This window comes from Thamnophis sirtalis, unplaced genomic scaffold, assembly GCF_051295495.1.
Source record: "Thamnophis sirtalis isolate CommonGarterSnake01/CBP01778 unplaced genomic scaffold, rThaSir2_p1.2 scaffold_4, whole genome shotgun sequence".
NCBI lineage: Eukaryota > Metazoa > Chordata > Lepidosauria > Squamata > Natricidae > Thamnophis > Thamnophis sirtalis.
In genome coordinates this window covers 80,857,686-80,875,730 of record NW_028261384.1, presented here as the reverse complement: position 1 = coordinate 80,875,730, position 18,045 = coordinate 80,857,686, and the positions used below count along the sequence as shown (strand labels likewise).

Sequence of the window (18,045 nt, the reverse complement as noted above, 5' to 3'; positions counted from 1 at the left end):
CAAAAGTATGTTTGGGGCAAAAATAATGCTATGAACCCACCATGAAGCATGGTGATGGCAGCATTATTTAGGGCCACATTTCTTTAGTTGGAAATGGAGCTTTAATTAAGATGGAGCAAATTATGGTCAATTCCAAATATCAGTCAATTTTGGCACAAAATCTTTAAGCCTCTGCTAAAATGAAGATGAAGAGGAATTTCACTTTTCATCACAACAATTTCACCAGAAGATCAAAATTCCAGAATAGCCCAACAAGACTCCAGACCTGAATCCAATGGAAAATCTGTGGGTGATCTGAAGAAATCCGAGTCTAGAAGGTGCCTTTGCAATCTGACAGTTTTGAAGCACTTTTGTAAGAAAGTAAGGGCAAAGATTCCCAAAGCAAGATGTGCCATGCTATGATAGGCTCCTTCCCCAAAAGTCTGATTGTGTCATACAATGAAAAGATGCTTCAGCAAAGTATTAGTTTAAGAGTATACATACTTATGCAATCTCATTATTGTAAGCTTTTTATTGTTAATTTTTTTTCTCTCAGATTGTTTCAGTTTGTTTTTTAATTGAATTGCATAGTTTATATGGTACATTAAAGGTGGAAAGAATTATAAAGTGATTTACCTTGGTTTGATATTTTTTATAGGTCAAAAACCTATAACTTATAAAACCTATAAAAAAGATCATTCCTGGCATTTTATCAGGAAATGTAGACTTTCTACATCCACTGTACTTCCTTTTATTTCTTAACTTTAAATGCTGCATTGATTTACTGGAATTAATTGATCTTAAGTTGCTTAACCTGTTAATACTTTGGAAAGAGATATTATTTTAATTGATATTCTGCCATCAATTTACTGTCAACTCTCAGTGTCCACACAGATATATTTTCTCCATGATGATCTATTCGTAATGTGGTTCTTCAGGTATTCCAAGGGAGCACCCACTGTTGCTGTAACTGAGTCCATCGACCTGGCTGATGTTCATCCTCTACTTAGCTTTCCTTCCACATTTCCCAGCATAAGAGTCTTCTCTAGACAACTGTGCTGTGGGCTGATGAGATTGAGGTTGAACTTTTTCATCATAATTTTTTAAAAAAAGATTTTGGATTTGCACAGGTCTTTGCATAATGTGTTCAAAATAGAGCAATTTGAGCCGGGTCATTTGTGCTTTGATTGAGAACTCTGATTTGTTTGACTTAACTGTGATTCCACAGAAATCTAAGAGTTGTGGAATTTATGTAGCTAGGAGGTAATGAAATGAATAGGGAATAGATATACTGGATGAGATATTTTAACACTCCTTTTTGAATAATCTGTTTTCTGTCTTTAGCATTTTATTTTTGTTTCATTTTCATTTTTCAAGTGTGAAGATGACGGACAGATATTTTTCAGTCTAGATGATGGCAGCACCAAATTCACTGACCTAATACAACTTGTTGAATTCTATCAATTAAACAAGGGAGTTTTGCCTTGTAAACTCAAACATCATTGCATCCGGGTGGCCTTGTGACCTCTGTACCAGTCCATGCTGATAACTGATTTGTTTCAAGACTGGAGATGGAAGAAAAGTTTTGTTGAAGAAAGTTGACCTTGGGACATTAAGCCAACTTGTAATTGCTTTTGAGGAACAAAATGTATCATCAAAATTAGGGGACTTGGAAAGGGATGCTTGAGCTGGTGCCAACAGTCCAAGATTTGTTTTTTTTTAATCATCTAAATCTTATGCCTGATTCTGCTGAGTGTCCCAGCAACTGCCCCCCCCCCAAAAAAAAAAACCTTGGGAAAAAATATGTAAAAACACTAAACAAAACTGGAAATTGTCCCTTGACTTGCCACATAACAGAGTCTAGCTTGTGAAGCAAAATTAGTGAAATGAACTCTTGCCCTGGATAAATCTTGACAATTTAAAACTGAGTATTTTCTTTTTTTTATTGTTTGCTTTCTTTATATTCTCCTTCCTTCTTTCTCTTTCAATTTTTTTGCACTCCTTTTGAAAATTATATTAGATGATACAGTTTTTAAATTGATGCCTGATTTGGGTGTTCTAAATCATATATTGAGTAATTTGTTTCAGCCTTATTATAATCTATAAACAAAAAATAGCTTCTCCCTTTTGAAATTAAGCGCTCTACCATTTGTGTTGAAGAAGCAACATGGAGAACAATTCTGGGAAGGAAAAAATAACCCACTAGTGTATGCTTTATAATATAATGACTGTGTGTCTGAAAGAGGATTCTACTTCTATGCACAGATGATTTGAAATGTTTCAGTTGTCCCGCTCCTTCCCAATCTGCTGGAAATCCTCTTTTTGCACAGATGCCATGGGAAAATCCACTGTCAGTAGCCAGTTTAGCATTGAATGATTATTTCAGTATTTGGAATCATCTGGCTTTTTTTCTTTTTATGTTTTGATTGGGAGTGAATTGATTGTCATTTATGTAGTATATTTGGTATAAAACAAATCAGTGTTTTCTATTTTTAGCATTATTTCCTTCACTCTTCAGAATGTATGATATAGCTCCATTGCACATATTAACACTGCCTAGTCTTCTAACCATGGTTAGGAATTCAAGAGTGCTCTGTAAGTCTGCATGTTCCTTCCAATTATTTTTTCTCTGAATGTGTATTTTCTAATAACCGAAGCACAGTTCTGATTTTATGTTTCTTAGCTTAATGAAAATACTATTGTTGGAGTTGCATAAATTATCAATAGAATCAAAAGTGAAAGCAAAGAAGGAGGGTTCGTGTAGCATTCTCTATCTTCTAATTATAACTAGATATTGAGTCCTCCAGCAGCATGAATATACTTTTCCTAAATGATGACATGATAAATATGATTTTCAGTAAAGTAAATGTGAGAAATGCAGTCTGATTACATGCTGCTGGACTGTGAGCTTGGTCAAAACTGTGGAAATCATCCCTCAAGCACTGCTTCACATTATCTCCATCTATTTCAGTCTAGCTGTAAAAGAGAGAAATACAGTGTAGCAGTATAATAACTGGATAAATCATTTTCATTTGGAAATTATATGCTCAGCGGTCTCTGCCACAGAAAGAAATGCCATTGACAGTTCAGACAATTGACTTTTTTTAGGATTTATGCTCTAAAATTTACATGCCAGTATCCGTAACAATTAGAGAAACCTTACTTCAAGTCCTAGTTCATCACCTACTATGAGTTCTGGTTTAGGCTTCCTAAAACCATATACTTAGAATGTTAATTTGTACATAGCTATGCAGAACAAATAATGCTTTATTTCTCTTGAAAGGCACAGCTTTCTAGCTGTAAATGTGGCAAATAAAATTAAATGCCACAAAAGTGAGATACCTGTCAATGTAATGATATTGGCTCATGTTTTCTAATTCTGCATAACTGTGCGCATGGAGATATACCATGTGAGAATTTAATAACAATGGAATCAAGGCAATGCTTGTTAATATTTCAGCTTTTCATGTTTACATAGCAACACTTCTTTCATTGATAGCTTGCACTTAAATAAGGTCCATGATTATGATTATCGTCTTTTGGGGATGCTGGTTAAGTGCATATAGGAAGTGCTTCATGTTTTATGTATCAAGAAATATGTTCCAGCCTATGAATGTTCAGAATTACTTGCGAGTGAAATATCTTCTCTCTTGCTCCAGGAATCTTGAACCTTTATATTGATTAATATTAATTATTGCATGTGATTAATAGCAATCTGAACAGTTGAAATTGTGTACAGTTATTTATTCACAAGGTAATCATATACTGTTAAGAGTAGCTTAAAACAATATAACCAGCTTGATTTTCCATAGCAGATGAAAAAACACTGTATTTTAGTTTACAGAACAAATCTAATAGGGGTTTTCCTATGAAATTTCTATATATACAATGAAGAAACTTGATTTTTGTTAGAAATATTTTGATTATTATGTTTTACATATTTTGTAAACATCTATAAAGTAATATGAGTTGACTTGTAAAATGGATTTAAACATTTTTTTTTCAAAATACTGATTTTCAAATATAAGTGAAGTTGTTTGAGTTTATTAGAAATTAAGTTATTTTTCAGTATCTTGGCTCCAATTGTTCAATTTCCCAGACATAGTTTCATGTTATAAAAATTGCATGTAATTGAATTTGACAATTTAAGTTCTTACTATAAATTTGAATGAAGAGGGCAAACTGTTTTGTACTATCTTCAGAATTACTTGAGCATGTAATTATTGCATTTCTTCCCTTTGTTGGAAATGTACAATCTAACCCATCTTAAAATTACTAACAGATACAGCTATCTGACAACTTAGGAAATAAGGGGTGAAGGAAATTTGATTTTTTTAAAAAAAATATTTAAATGACATGAATGTAAAGAGGAATGCTCAGGGTTGTTTCTGGAGCCTGTTGATTTTATTTTATTTTTGGCTGTGATTGTTTTGTAAATAAAATATGTCATATAGCATCTTGTAATATGTTAAGAAGGAAAATGCCAAACCATTTGGTAATTTTTTTTAAAAAAAAATAGATAAATTATTTTCTGTTTTTAAAAAAAGGACAGCTTTTTATTTGTTGAATTAATCTTGAAGAAAAATGTGCCTCTATTTTTAGATTGTTTTGTCTTAACTTTTCTGCACTAAGTACCTGACCATTTTGACCAATCAATGCACCTTTCCAGTGGCAAGACTTGCTTAGCATAAACTATATTATCATACCACAAGATTTTATTGTGACTGTAAAATTAAATAAAAGTTATCAGGGAATGCAAAAATTATTAACTTAAGGGACACAACCTCTTATTCAATATGCATTGCTTCATATTGTAAATAGCTTTTTTTTTTTTTTAACTAGTGAACTTAATTGTTATCTTTCAGGTATTTTTGTACAAAACGGGATTTCTTACACTTAAATGTTTAGAAATAAACATTCAAACAATGGTATTCATTTTATACTGTTGGTCAAGTTTCATTTTGTTTTCTCAAAGGGGCAAATCTACCCAATGCAATACCAGAGTTGTAGGCAATTGTACTGCCTATGGAATATTTTTCAATTAACTGGAGCATATTAGAAATTTACCTGAACGTTATATGTATATATTCATTTTATTTTTTTAATTAAAAGGGTTAAGCTACTGCCATTAAAAGATACAGAATGTATAAGAAACTATCAACTTAATATTCATATTATGCAACTTTAAATGAACAATGCATTTTGATCAAGATGTAATAAACACTCAAGTATTTCATGCAAATACTTATTCATTATTAAGGCCTGCCAAGCCAAAAACAAGTATTTTATCATATGTGGAGAAATAAATAGGGAATCTTTGTTACAAGAAGAGAATCGGTATTATACTCTTAGAGTATTCTTGCTACCATATTTGGATTGTTTGAAATTTAGAACGAAATAGAATAACAGAGTTGGAAGAGCTTGGAGGTTTTCTAGTCCACCTCCTATAACATTTCAGACAAATAGTTGTCCAATCTCTTCTTAAAAGCTTCCAGTGTTGGAGCATTCACAACTTTTGGAGACAGGTTTGTTCTACTGATTAATTGTCCCAACTGTCAGGAAATTTCTCCTTAGTTCTAGGTTGCTTCTCTCCTTGACCAGTTTCCACCCATTGCTTCTTGTTCTGCCTTCAGGTGCTTTGGAGAATAGTTTGACTCCCTCTTAATTGTGGCAACTCCTGAGATATCAAAACACTGCTATCATGTCACCTCTAGTCCTTCTTTTCATTCTGACATACCCAATTCCAGCAACTGTTCTTTATAGGTTTTATCTTCCAGTCCACTAATCATCTTAAGGTAGTTTCATATTGAGTGTTTATAGCAATTTAGTTCAGATAAAATCACTAGGTGTATTTTTATAATCCCAATTACGGGTAGTTCTTCACTTACAATCATTTGTTTAGCGACCATTCAAAGATTAAACTACACTGAAGAAAGTGACTTATGACCATTTTTCATATGACTGTTGTAGTCACATGACCAAAATTTGGATATTTAGCAACTGGTATGTATTTATAACAGTTGCAGTGCTTCAATGTATCGTGTTCACCTTTTGTGACCTTCTGACAAGGTCAATGAGGGAGCCAGATTCATTTAACAACATGTTAATAACTTAACAATAAAATGCTTTACTTATTATTATTGCAAGAAAGGTAGTATGTAAAATGGGGCAAAACTCAGTTAACAACCATCTTGTTTGGCAGTGGAAATTTTGGACTCAGTTATTGTAAGTTGAGGAGTACCTATATATAATCTTAAAAGTATTGATTTTTTTATATTTGTGATAGCACCTTGAATTTTAATTTTATTAATTATTCCTGCAGTATGTAGATTAGATCATTGACACAAATAATAGTTTTAATTTTAACATTGAATGTAAATTTGTTGGTAAGCGAAAAAATTATGATGATGATACAGCTACCAAGACAAGATCGGTTCTCCAGAGAAGATGAAAACTAGTGAGTCAATTAAAGATGGAAACATGTATTCTTGACCATCAATGATACCTGCATTGCGGTCCAGGAAAATCTCTAACTCCTTCATGAAAGATTAAGAAATGAATGTATTATTTGTCTCCATTGGATTGAAGTTTACCTTGTTAGCATTCACCAATTCCCAATAAGCCTTCACATTACCAGCCCAAAATTTATTCAATCATATTAGATAAAAGATGAGGAAACAATATGTCCTTTGCATACTGATAAATTGCAATATAAACTGTCTGATAAGTTCTCCTAAATGTCAAGAGCAGTCATCCCTGATATCTATCTTTTGGAATTGTTAGCACTTTCCTCTGAAAATAACAAAATAGCAACAATATTTGGAGAAACAAAGCTACATATTTTAGAAGAAACCATTTAGAAGCATACCATGATCAATCAATTAAAAAAAAACTAGAAAAAGGGGAATGAAAGGTTTTACCTTTTCTTGGTAGAATTTACAAGTTGAGAAACAAAAGATTTGAGAACTTCAGTGTGCCAAATATTTTGTCAGTCTTCTCAGATTGCAGAAGATGAAAGTCCAATGTAATACTGGATGATGCCATAGTGGTGTCTATCAGGGCTATGGAAATCTTTGAAGGGATATTTTGCTTCAATAAAGTTTCATGCAAAGGGCTCTGTCATAGATGCTTTGTTAGGCAACATCGCCATTCTGAAAGGCTGTTAATACTTGCATGGTAGGCATGCTACTCATCAAAAATGTTGATGAAATCTGTTGATGCCATGCTGGTTGTTTGTTCTGACAAGGCTCATTAAATGTGACACTGCTTTCTCCAGCATGCCCTCAACAAAATCTGAAGAGAGTCCTACTGAAACAGAGTCACTCCATAATAGCCTCATCTGACTTTCAACCAAAAGATAGAAGACCAGGACAAGTTTCAAGGCAATGTAAATGTTTTTTTTCCAAATAAATTGCAGGGCCTATTTGGTATAAATTTACCAAATTATATGTTCAGGATAGCACATATAAGAATGCTACTCCAAAAACTCAAAATAGTACTTTCTTCAGTGGGTCTCTCTCAAAAATTTTCCCATTTGTTAAAGGGAACATCTTGGCTACTCACGCTTTCCAGTATCTATGTATTAAACAATGTGTATTTATATGTACATTGAAGAAAATTTAGCTACATGCCAATGTAAGTGCACTGAGCAACTCTTGAGTTATGCCCAGGATCTCTCTGTCTGCATTGAGGAGCTCATGTATGTATATTGATATGTGTAATATGAATAAATTTTTTTCAATATTCCTATAATCTATATTGGACTTTCTGTTTTAGCTGATATGTTCTAGAAAAATGAAACAATATCATGGCATTATTCTTAACGTGTTTTAAAATGGAAGAAATATAACTGTTTTCTCAATAATTAATTTTAGGACAGGAGGTTACATATGAAACAATCCTAACTCTGAATTCACTATAGTATTCCCAAGAGAAAAGCCTATGTGAAATAATGTAATCTTTCAATTTATTGCCATCATAAGTGTTAATTGCTACAATTTAGCAATGGAGGTTACATTGTTCTGCATATGCATGTTGGACAGAATCTGACATGAATAGAGCACATGCACGCACACACACACACTTTTATCTCCCCCACCCCAGCACTGCTGTGCTGCCTCATTGTGGTGGAGATTGTCCCTGGGAGGAATATATTTTGGGGACAGACAAAACTACTTAAAGGCTTCCATGCCTGGAAAAGACAGAGGAAAGTGACCTTAGAATAGCACTCACTTAATAAGCAGGTAGAATGACAAATAGAAGAAGCCTAGAAATTCTTAATTTTGCTTACATCTCACTTTATGTGGTCTAGAAATTATGAGGGGGTGAAGGTTCAGTGTTTGACCCATTTCCAATTATTCTGGAATTTAGTATCTTTTCCCCCCTCTCAATAATTGGATAGATGCTTAATCCTAAACAACACTCTTTTTAATAACTTTAATCACTTTTTATTGACATTTGTTATAACATAAAATACAATGAAATGAAAATAAATAAATATTAAGGTGTGTGTGGGGAGTGCAGGATTAAAAAAGAAAAAGCTATTGATTTCCAAATCATGTATATAAGTACACACTATTCAATATTAACTAAATTCTACATTTCATTTTGTTTTTTTCTAGCACAAAAGCCAGAAGCAATTTCCCAATAGAAACAGGACCAAATAACATCTTTATTTATAATAAAGGCATTTTTTTAAAAAAAAGTATAACAGATTAAACAGGCTAAAAGAGACTCTTCAGGTAGTAGAGATAGTAAAGTGTTTTAAGAAATGGAAGACCTGATTTAATATCTTCGAAGATAAAAAACAAATGATTGAATCCCTGCCTCTCAATTGGATGCTTGAGGCTAATTTGGAATTGCCTACAACTGCATGTAGGCATCACCACATACCTATCTTATGACGGGGTTGAAGGATAGCGGTAGACCGGCTGATGAGCATACCTCCCAAATCCCAACAGCACATTGTATGGAGGTGTGCATTCTGCATGGTGATTGGTTGATCAGATTTCTTGCTCTCTCTTTTGCTGTTCGAATGCCCCCAGTTGGAATGTTACATTTGCAGAAATACAAATGGAACATCTATCTGTCCTTGAATAACAAGGTCCATATATTCCCTGACATCAGGGGTGGGTTCCAGATTCTTTCACTGCCGGTTCACTCAATGCTTTGGGCATGCACTTGATGCACGCTATGTGTGCTTGATGCATGGTGTGCATTTGATGCGCACCATGCGTGCATGCATAGTAGTTAAAATTGCTTTACGCATGCTCAGAAACAAAAAACAAGATGGCACTGCCATAGGCACAGCCAATAGAACTGTTTCGGATGTGTGAACTGTAGAGATACTACCTACTTGGCTGAACCTGTCCAAACTGGTAGGAACCCAACTCTGCCTGACATGCAATGCCAAAGAAGTCTGCTTAACCCTTCACCTGACAACTTCAGAGCACTATTCTAAGGGAGAACAAACCAGGCTCAGTTTATCCCATGCTTACATTTCATGGGGGCGCCAAGAGACTACAGTACAGCAAAACTGTCAAAAAGATGGCTCTGATAGTTGATGCAACAGCTTTAGCATTTAAGAATAGAGGCTAGTTGTTTTTCTATTAATACATAATCCTTAAAGGGGCTCTCCTGTACGGATTCTGCAATGGTATAATCCAGACTGGAAATATAGCAAAGGAAACTATTTTTCCCTATTTGCTTTGTCCTATTTTCCCCACTGGAAATAGCTGTTTGCAACACACAAGGAGGGGATACTTTCCTAAGAGCTCCCAATTCAAGAATACTAATGTGCACATGAGGTATCTCAAGTTTGGGAAGGACATGGGGGGGGGGGGCAGGGACGACTAGTGATAGAACAGACCAGAGGTGGGTTGCTCCAGGATTGGGCAAAGTGGGAATAGAGACTCTCGCTGTCTCCACCCACCTGCCCAGATGCTTATGCACATGCCCGAAAGAACCGATAGTAAAAAAAATTGAAAACCCACCACTGGAACAGGCCCTCAAGGCCTCCCCAACCCACTAAGATACCTCATACTTCTTCCTCCCTTCCTGCCACAAGGACTCACCTTGCAAACATCTGTCTCCTCTCTTGTTTCTCTGTTTCTCTGCCTTTGAGGAAGGGAAAGGAGAGTTGGCATGGAAATGCTTTTCGTGCTGAGAATGGACACTCCTGGTGCTATAAGATCATGCGGATTCAGGCACACATCCTCTTTTGCAGAGACTCAGGGTCCCATAAACTTTTATTCTAGTATTTGGTGGTGGTCTGCTCCTCCCCTCTCCCACAGCTACTTTCCACTTACCTACTTAATGAGACCTCCCATGGAGCAAGCTTGAATGAAAATGAGAGGGACACACACACAACACACAATCCAATTGTGTATAAGTGTGTGCGTGTATTGGGGAGAGAGTGATCTATACTTCAGCCAGGGGCACCCAAACTGCTGGCAATGGTGTGACCAACATCTGAACAGTGAGACAGCAGGAGGGGGGTTGAGTACGAAGCAAGATGAGGTTGCAGAGCTCCCCCCCCCCCGGCTTACCTGAGCAACCTGCCAGCCAGGAACTGAAGCATTGCAACTACTGCCACAGTGAGACAGAAGAGGGGGGGGGCTCTCCAAACTCTCTGTGTGTGTGTGTGTGAGAGAGAGAGAGAGAGAGAGAGAGTGCAAGTGTACAATCCCTGCTTTAGTCAAGGCACTCAAGCTGTTGGCAATGGCGGCCGGGTGTGTGTGTGTGGAGAGCCAACTGAGCAGCCATTTTTCTCCTTGTCCTACACTCAAGCAGGCCCTGCATGACAGCAGGATGTCTTATTTCTCCCCTGGCATGGTGAACTCCAACTTCAGTCAGAGCATTTAAGCTGCTGGCAGCAGCAGCCACCTAAGCACCAGGATTGCCCCCTCCCCAACCAGCCAGGCCTGCTCCCTCCCTGCTGGTTGGTGCAAAGCCTCACCATTCTTCTCCTCGTCTTCATTGTTGTCTTTGCCAAAGCACTAGTGGGCTCCACAGGATAAGGTCTCATTCCTGCCCTAGTGCAGTGAACTCCATTGGGCTGGATGTGAGTGTGAAGGATTGCTTCCTTGCTTAGTTGAAGGCTTCATTTAGCCTTCAAACAGTAAGGCTGGCGCATGCAAGTAAGCAGTGCAGCAGGGCCACAGGGCAACGGGAAAAGGGGGTTGGCCCCACTGAACCTCGCACACCCCGCGTGTCTTTGCTGCACTTTGGCCAAGCCCAGACACTCACTTGAGTATCCCTGCTTGTGCGCACCCTTCTGGCCCTGCAACAGCCAGCCAGAGGGTTGCATGAGGAGGAGGAGGAGGAAGCTGCTGCAACAATTTGTGCTCGCTCATCAGTTGCGGGCCTGTCCCCCTTTCTATCGTACCTTCCTCCCAGATCCCGTTTCTACCCTGCCAGCCCTCATGTTCACTAGGTTGGCATCAGCCATGGCCAGGTTGGGCCAATGTCTCAGGGCGCAGCAATGCATGCCCACAGAGAGGGCTCTGTGTGCCACTTCTGGCACTCATGCCATAGGTTAGCCATCATGGCTCTACATATTAAGGTTCTTGAGCAAAGGAGGACATTATGAATTAAGCTGAGATGAATAATGACAGAAGTATTTACAAATTGTGAATAACATCCCACATTCCATATCAAATCATTTTGCATATTGTAATTGAAAAGCAGGATAAAAATAAAGAGAAATTGCATGAGCAAGTTGGTAGGATAGCAAAACTGAAGTTCAAGTTAACTGGATGATTAAGAATTTTTGAGGAGATAATTATGGACATCGCTTCTGCATCTTCATCTTTTTAATTGTAAATTATTATAACTATTTTTCTAATATTTTATTGCCTTTCAATGTTAGTTAGCCGACCTCTAGGCAGGATAGTTGGCAAACAAAGTCTAAGAAATAAATAAATAAATCTTCCAACGAAAGTTTATTTTTAAGCTTATTTTACTTAATTCCATTGCAGTCAGCACAAGATAATTGATATTCAAATTTCCAAACCTGATAGTTTAGGATAATTTTAAAAAGTGCTTACAAACAAAAAAATAGTAGAAATACAATTTGTGTCACAGAAAGTTAATGATTGTTATGTTCAATATGGGTTAGATGTTATAAAACAGAATGACCTTTCTTCTGATTAGAGCTCTTAGAGACTTTGAAGTTTGTTACTGAAAAAAATTATACAGTACTATCCCGTTTAGCTAGAACACTTGAGCATTATAGGAAAATAGTAAGTAGAATTTAAGCTTATTTCTGTACTGAGATCAGAGTATTCTCAATTAACCTTTGTAGTATTTTTTTCTGAAAATTTTAATACTACATTAAAACAGATATTGAATGTTGTACTCTGTTTTCAAAACTGTCATGGATGAAGTTTTATTAATTTTTATAACCATATGTTGTTTTTTAAAATTGTAAATTTGCTTTATAATAATTATGATATGAGTACCCATATTAATTGATTTTTGCAGTTGCAGCTGTTATACAAAAAATATTGCATTTTAAACAAGAGAGAGACATTCCAAATGTCCAAGCATTTTGCATTGCTTTCTTACATTTTAAATGTATTTTTTTATTTATTAGATTTTTGCACTGCCTGTTACACCTAAGAGGTTCTGGGCAATTCATAATAAAAACATAAAAAGAGGTATAAAAGCATAAATACAACAAAGTTAACACAAAGAGTTAAGACCAAAGTTAAAATTGAGAAATTGCAAGTTAAAACAGGCAAAGAGAGCACCCTCGCATCACAATTCACCCCCAGGGTTGCCTAACACTCTTCTACCTGTGACAATTGGCAAAGTCAGGTTTTAACACTCTTTCAGAAAGTTAGAAAAGTGGGGTTCACCTCAACTCTAGGAATAGGATGTTCTAAAGGGCAGGAGAGATGGCAGAGAGGGATCTATATATGGAGATAAATTTATTTTTATCTAATTAAATTAAATTAATAAAATGTAACAAAAATAAAAATATACAGTACATATTGTAGATATATGTAAAGATATATAGAAGTAGAATATAGGTTAAGCCTTCCCTTTTATTATTCAGAATTCTGTATATTAAATTAGCCAAGGGAGCAAAATACTGGATTCATGTTTGACACCTCCCAGGGCAATGTCCCATGTTTGCTTAACTGCAAATGAACAACCAAGAATAAACATGGGCAGCTGAGAGAAGCAGCACTAGCCATTGATACTGCCTCAAGAAATGTGTAGAATCACATTTTTTAAAGTTTTGATAAACAGTAGGGCAGAGAAAGTGTGGAAAAAGTTGATCAACGTTAATGCTATCTAAGGAAGATACTGCACCGTCAGACTGTAGATCATGAAAATTAAAGACACAAGGACCTGCTTCAGTGTTTGACTTTCTGAATTATAACTTTTATTTTTCCAATCTGATGGAATGTTGGGAATAAATTATGCAAGGGACTTAGAATTCTGACCTTCTGTTCATCAGCAGGATAATGCTACAAAAGTAGCACAGCACAGTACCAGATGTGATATGCCAGAAAAACTTGTAAAATAAAGTTTGAGTTCTAAAATGGAGCTGGAAGCTGCACATGATTCACATACACCCACACATAGAGAGACAAACACAGAGAAGGGGAGCAATCCCCTATGTATTTACAAAGCAATTAGCAGTTGGAATACTGGCAATTCTTATATTCTTAAGCCCCACCTTTCTTCTGCCACAGGACCCAGAGCTGAACTGCTATTAAAGAGCTGGAATGATTCCAGGACTGCATGCTTCCCTACATTATTCTTCTTCCCAGCTCTAAAGATTATTGAAAAAATACATTAAGGGGCAAAAATTGAACAAATCAAATACATCCACTTATAATCCTCATGATATGGTTGAATCTGGCATCTAACTTGCTTCTTTCACAGCTGTTTCAGGGGTACAGTATTCTGCTGTGGAATAGATCAACCCTAGCTGATCTAAGGTGGCAGCTGAAGTTCCCCATTTAGTTCCACATAATTTCTGAAGTATGTTGTTGATTTTTGCAACTGTATTATCTAGGTGTTTCTTGTGGAAGACAGTTTAATTCAACGTTATTCCAAGGTACATTGGATGGGGATCATAGGGGACTAAGTTGTTGTTTAAATAGATCTTCAATGCTTCATAAGCTAGTTTGCTGTTAAGGTGAAAGCACATAGTTACTGCTTTGCTGGTTCTAGGAGTGAGTCTCCAGGCAGTGAAGAATTTCCCCAAGATTTCAAGGTCTTTGGATAGGAGTCTGTCACCAAGGCTGTGAAGTTAGTTCACCCCCTCATGGTGCATCCTGGGAAGCATGACAGTGTGAACTAAATGTCCTAGCAACTGCTGGCAGCCAGACTATTCTGTAGACTTTCCTGGCTTTCAAAATAGATGGAAACAAAAGCCCCTGCACTCAATTAGATGGTGACAAGGTCCAAAAGGCAAATGGGCATTAACTGCTTTTGAAAGTGGTGGCAAATAAGAGAAGCACATGGAAGTGACTCAAACTATCCTTACCCCATCAAAATGGCAGGCAGTTTCACAGATCAGCCAAGGAAGATGAAGCTTCACTGTGGGTCTCTTTAAGATTGTAAAGGAAGTGAGAATGGCCTATATTATATATAAAATAAGAAGGACCAAATGCCTGCTGGCTAGGCAGTGCTGACAGGAAACCACCAGTGTCAAGGGAGTGCTCTTTGTTCCTGGAAATAAGTCCTTGAAGGCATACCAGAGAGGGGACATGCTGCAGTTTCCCTTGTGGTCTTCTGCTCCCGTTGTTCTCCCTTCCCCAGCAAAGTGCCAGGCAGAGCTGCAAGTAGTAGTAGTAGAGGGGATTTCACTGGCTGTCTCCTGAGAGTCATGAGGTGAGAGACATGCAAGCCTATATTATATGTGGAAATGGCTCATCAGATTATACGTTATTAGGTTATGAACTAAACTCTGGATAATTACCCGATGTGTTGGATTTAAAAACAAAATTAAGCATAAACAACTGATAAAATTGTTGTCTTCACTACAAGAGGAACCAGATTGCCACAACATCTTTAGTTTGCTAGGATCAGCTACATCATCGGTTGTGCTAGTTGACATGAGCTTCTGAATTACTGTCATAGGGAAGCAAAAAGAGAGAAAAAAGAAAAAACGTAATTTACTTTATTTCTAAGCAATGACTATTTGAATATTTGGCACTTAAAGAAAGCATAGAATCCTTGAAACAATCCTTTACATTTTTTAATCAAAAAGTTCAAACTAAGAGTCTGTAGTAACACAAAGTTCTGGCAATACTAATAAGAATGAAAAAGGGGACCAACAGGGAAGTTTGGAAATAATTCTTCAGATATAGTAAATATAAAGGACTTTCAAACAAAAAGGATAATGTATTAACTATGCCCAGGGGTGGATTTCAATTTTTTTTACTACTGGTTCAGTGGGCGTGGCTAGATGGGGGACTGTGACAGAGTGGATGTGGCCAACGTGACATCATTCATGCACACTTAGTCACATGGCCCCCTCACCAAGCCATGTCCACTGAAACGGGGGCAAAAAGTTTTGAGAGGTGGGGCCCCTCCAGCCTCGCTAAGGGAGTGCCTGCAAACTACCCAGTAAGGAAAAAAGGTTTTTGTCCTCCCCATCCCCCATAAGCACTCTGCAGCCTTCAGCAGGCTGGGGAAATGCAAAAATGTCTCATCTTTTATGAAAAACACTCATTTTTCACAAAAACAGGGTATTTTCCCCTTCCCCGAGCCCTTCTGAACCCTGCAAAGTGCTTCTGAAGGCTGCGGGAAGGCAAAAATGCCTCAATTTTTATGAAAAAATGGCCCATCTCTGGGATTGGCATGTGCACACCATTAAAAAAAGGAAAAATACATTTTTAAAATGAAGATTGTTTTGTGTATGTGCAGAACAGAAAATAAAGATGGTGGCATCCGGGATAGAACCAGTCATGTGTCCGGCTGAGTTACTACCTATTCAGCCAAACCGGTAGGAACCCACCTCTGACTATGCCCTTGAAAGAGAATTCCCTAGATAAGGAGATTCAGATAACAGGTCTTTAAAAAAAAAACACACACAGCAGATAAACCATCAGAAGTTATGAAGAGAACCCAGAAGCATAGTGGCGGAACAGCAGGGGAAATAGCAAGCTCTGAGGAGTCTCCAGCCAGTGAACCGTTGTTGGGAGGCTCTTTGGGCCAGAACCATCCTGAAGTGACAGTGAAGAAAGAGAGGCATTTTTGTGACCACAAGGAGCAAGGCAAGCTCCTTGGCAGGTCCGAAACAAAGCTCTCTAGACTGGCAGTGGGGGTGACAGCCATCTTCAATGACCGCTCTGAAGTTGGGTCAATCCAGATCAAGTTTAGAGCAGGAGCAATGATCAGACAGAATGTGGAGACCGGGCAGAAAGCTGGCTGACCCAAGGGTAAAGAAACATATTTAATTTGGAACTTAATTTTTTTTTAGCGATCTAAAGCAACGGCTAAGTGGCATTTGGAAACAAAGAGATGGGAAGAGAAGAAGGAAAAAAATGGTGACTGCCCAAGAAGTTTATGGCTAAAATATTTGGATTAAACATCTAAAAAATGGAGGAAGGAAGGATATAGAGAAAGTAGAAAGATCTATATTGAATGGATTTAAAAATTTTGACTCTTGACAATATTGACAATTTACTGATTTGACTGATTGCGAGATTGTGAATGCCATCTACTGGAGGGAAGAGGGTATAACAACATCTGGCAATAAATAAATTCCAAATAACCGTATTTCTTTTTTCCTCATTAACTTCTTAATTTTTACCCTGCTGCTTTTCTCAGAATTCATTTAAATGAACATATGTGTTGTTACATGTAATATGTTTGATTCCATGTATGATTTTCTCTGCAAAGGAGGGGTTACTTTTGTCCTAGTTCATTCAACTTTTCTGTTGAATTTTCTTTGACTATAAAAGGGATTGAAAACTGAGAGTTGAAGTTCTCTCTTTGAATGAGAGGAATCCTTTTTAAACAGATCAGTGTCCATCCCGTCTCTCCCCACTCCCTAACCAGACTGTGGAGAAGAACTACAATGTTGATCTGGTCCTCGAAGAAATCTAGTTTGACACCCCTGATATGGACTCTCCTGCTTGTGCAGGGAGTTGGACTAGGTGACCTCAAAGGTCCCTTCCAATTGTGTTATTCTATGTTCTAGATGAGCATTAACAGGATCATGGTAAGCATGTGGAATTGTATATATGGAAAAGCAGTGGGCAGGTACAAAAATGTCAGTGATGTGTCAAATTACTGTAATGAATGAATAAACTCATTTTTTTCTCAATTAAAAACATAAAAATCTTGGTGCCTGAAAGCAAATTGTGTTGTGACTTCTTTTTATTTATGTGTATAAATAAATAATACTTTTTAAGATCACCTTTCTGACTCTGAGTCTACTGGAGGGCAATAAACCACCAGCTTTTCTGGCTAACAAAATTTTATGCTTGATTTAAAAATAGTTCATTATTTTTACTTTGAAGGCTTCTGATTTGAAAAGGTCATATTAGCTAACTTACAAAGCAGATTTTATTGTTGCTTAGAGAATTTAATCCCTCCTAATCTGATTTCTAAAGAAATGTTAATATGTTATTTCTGCTTTAAAAAAGAAAGGGAAAAATAATGATCAAATATATGTTTTTTATTTCTTTTAATGCACAATACTTCCCATATTTGTAGCTCAGAAATGTTTATGCAATGTTTGCAGTTAACAGAATGGCCTATAGGAGGAGCAGTTATTCTGCCATATCAAGGTCTTATAAGTCAAGTTTTCAAGGGCCTGAGTGTTTATCAGATCTCTGGTTTCTTCTCATAACAATGTAAATAGTGCTATATTTATTATTTATTTATTTTTTAAATACAACTATTGATATAATGGCAGTATGCACAGTAGCCACATAGCTAATGATTATTAATTGTTTAAATCCAAATATAGTGATTCAAAAATTAGATAGTAGAATGACTAGATTAATTTTTTTAGTTCTTTTAAAAATTATGATATGTTTAATTGTAAATTATAAAGCAAATGCCAATATTTTGTAGATCAACAAAAATTTA

At 36.6% G+C, this 18,045-nt stretch overlaps 2 protein-coding genes across 9 annotated transcripts in view; both read left to right on the top strand.

Annotated features, from left to right (window-relative positions):
• Nucleotides 1–7,735, top strand: part of GRB10 (growth factor receptor bound protein 10) — a 148,945-nt gene extending 141,210 nt beyond the window's left edge. For all 8 annotated transcript variants that reach the window (XM_087713172.1, XM_087713171.1, XM_087713175.1 and 5 more), the window contains one exon: nt 1,357–7,735. In XM_087713172.1, coding sequence (XP_087569298.1) covers nt 1,357–1,503 — 147 coding nt within the window. In that variant the 3' untranslated portion in view covers nt 1,504–7,735. The remainder of the gene's footprint in view (nt 1–1,356) is intronic.
• A 4,410-nt stretch (nt 7,736–12,145) lies between these two features.
• The window catches only part of DDC (dopa decarboxylase), a 71,599-nt gene continuing 65,699 nt past the window's right edge, over nt 12,146–18,045 (top strand). Inside the window, exon 1 of the mRNA XM_014053615.2 lies at nt 12,146–12,221. The gene's annotated coding sequence lies outside the window, so the exon portion shown is untranslated. The remainder of the gene's footprint in view (nt 12,222–18,045) is intronic.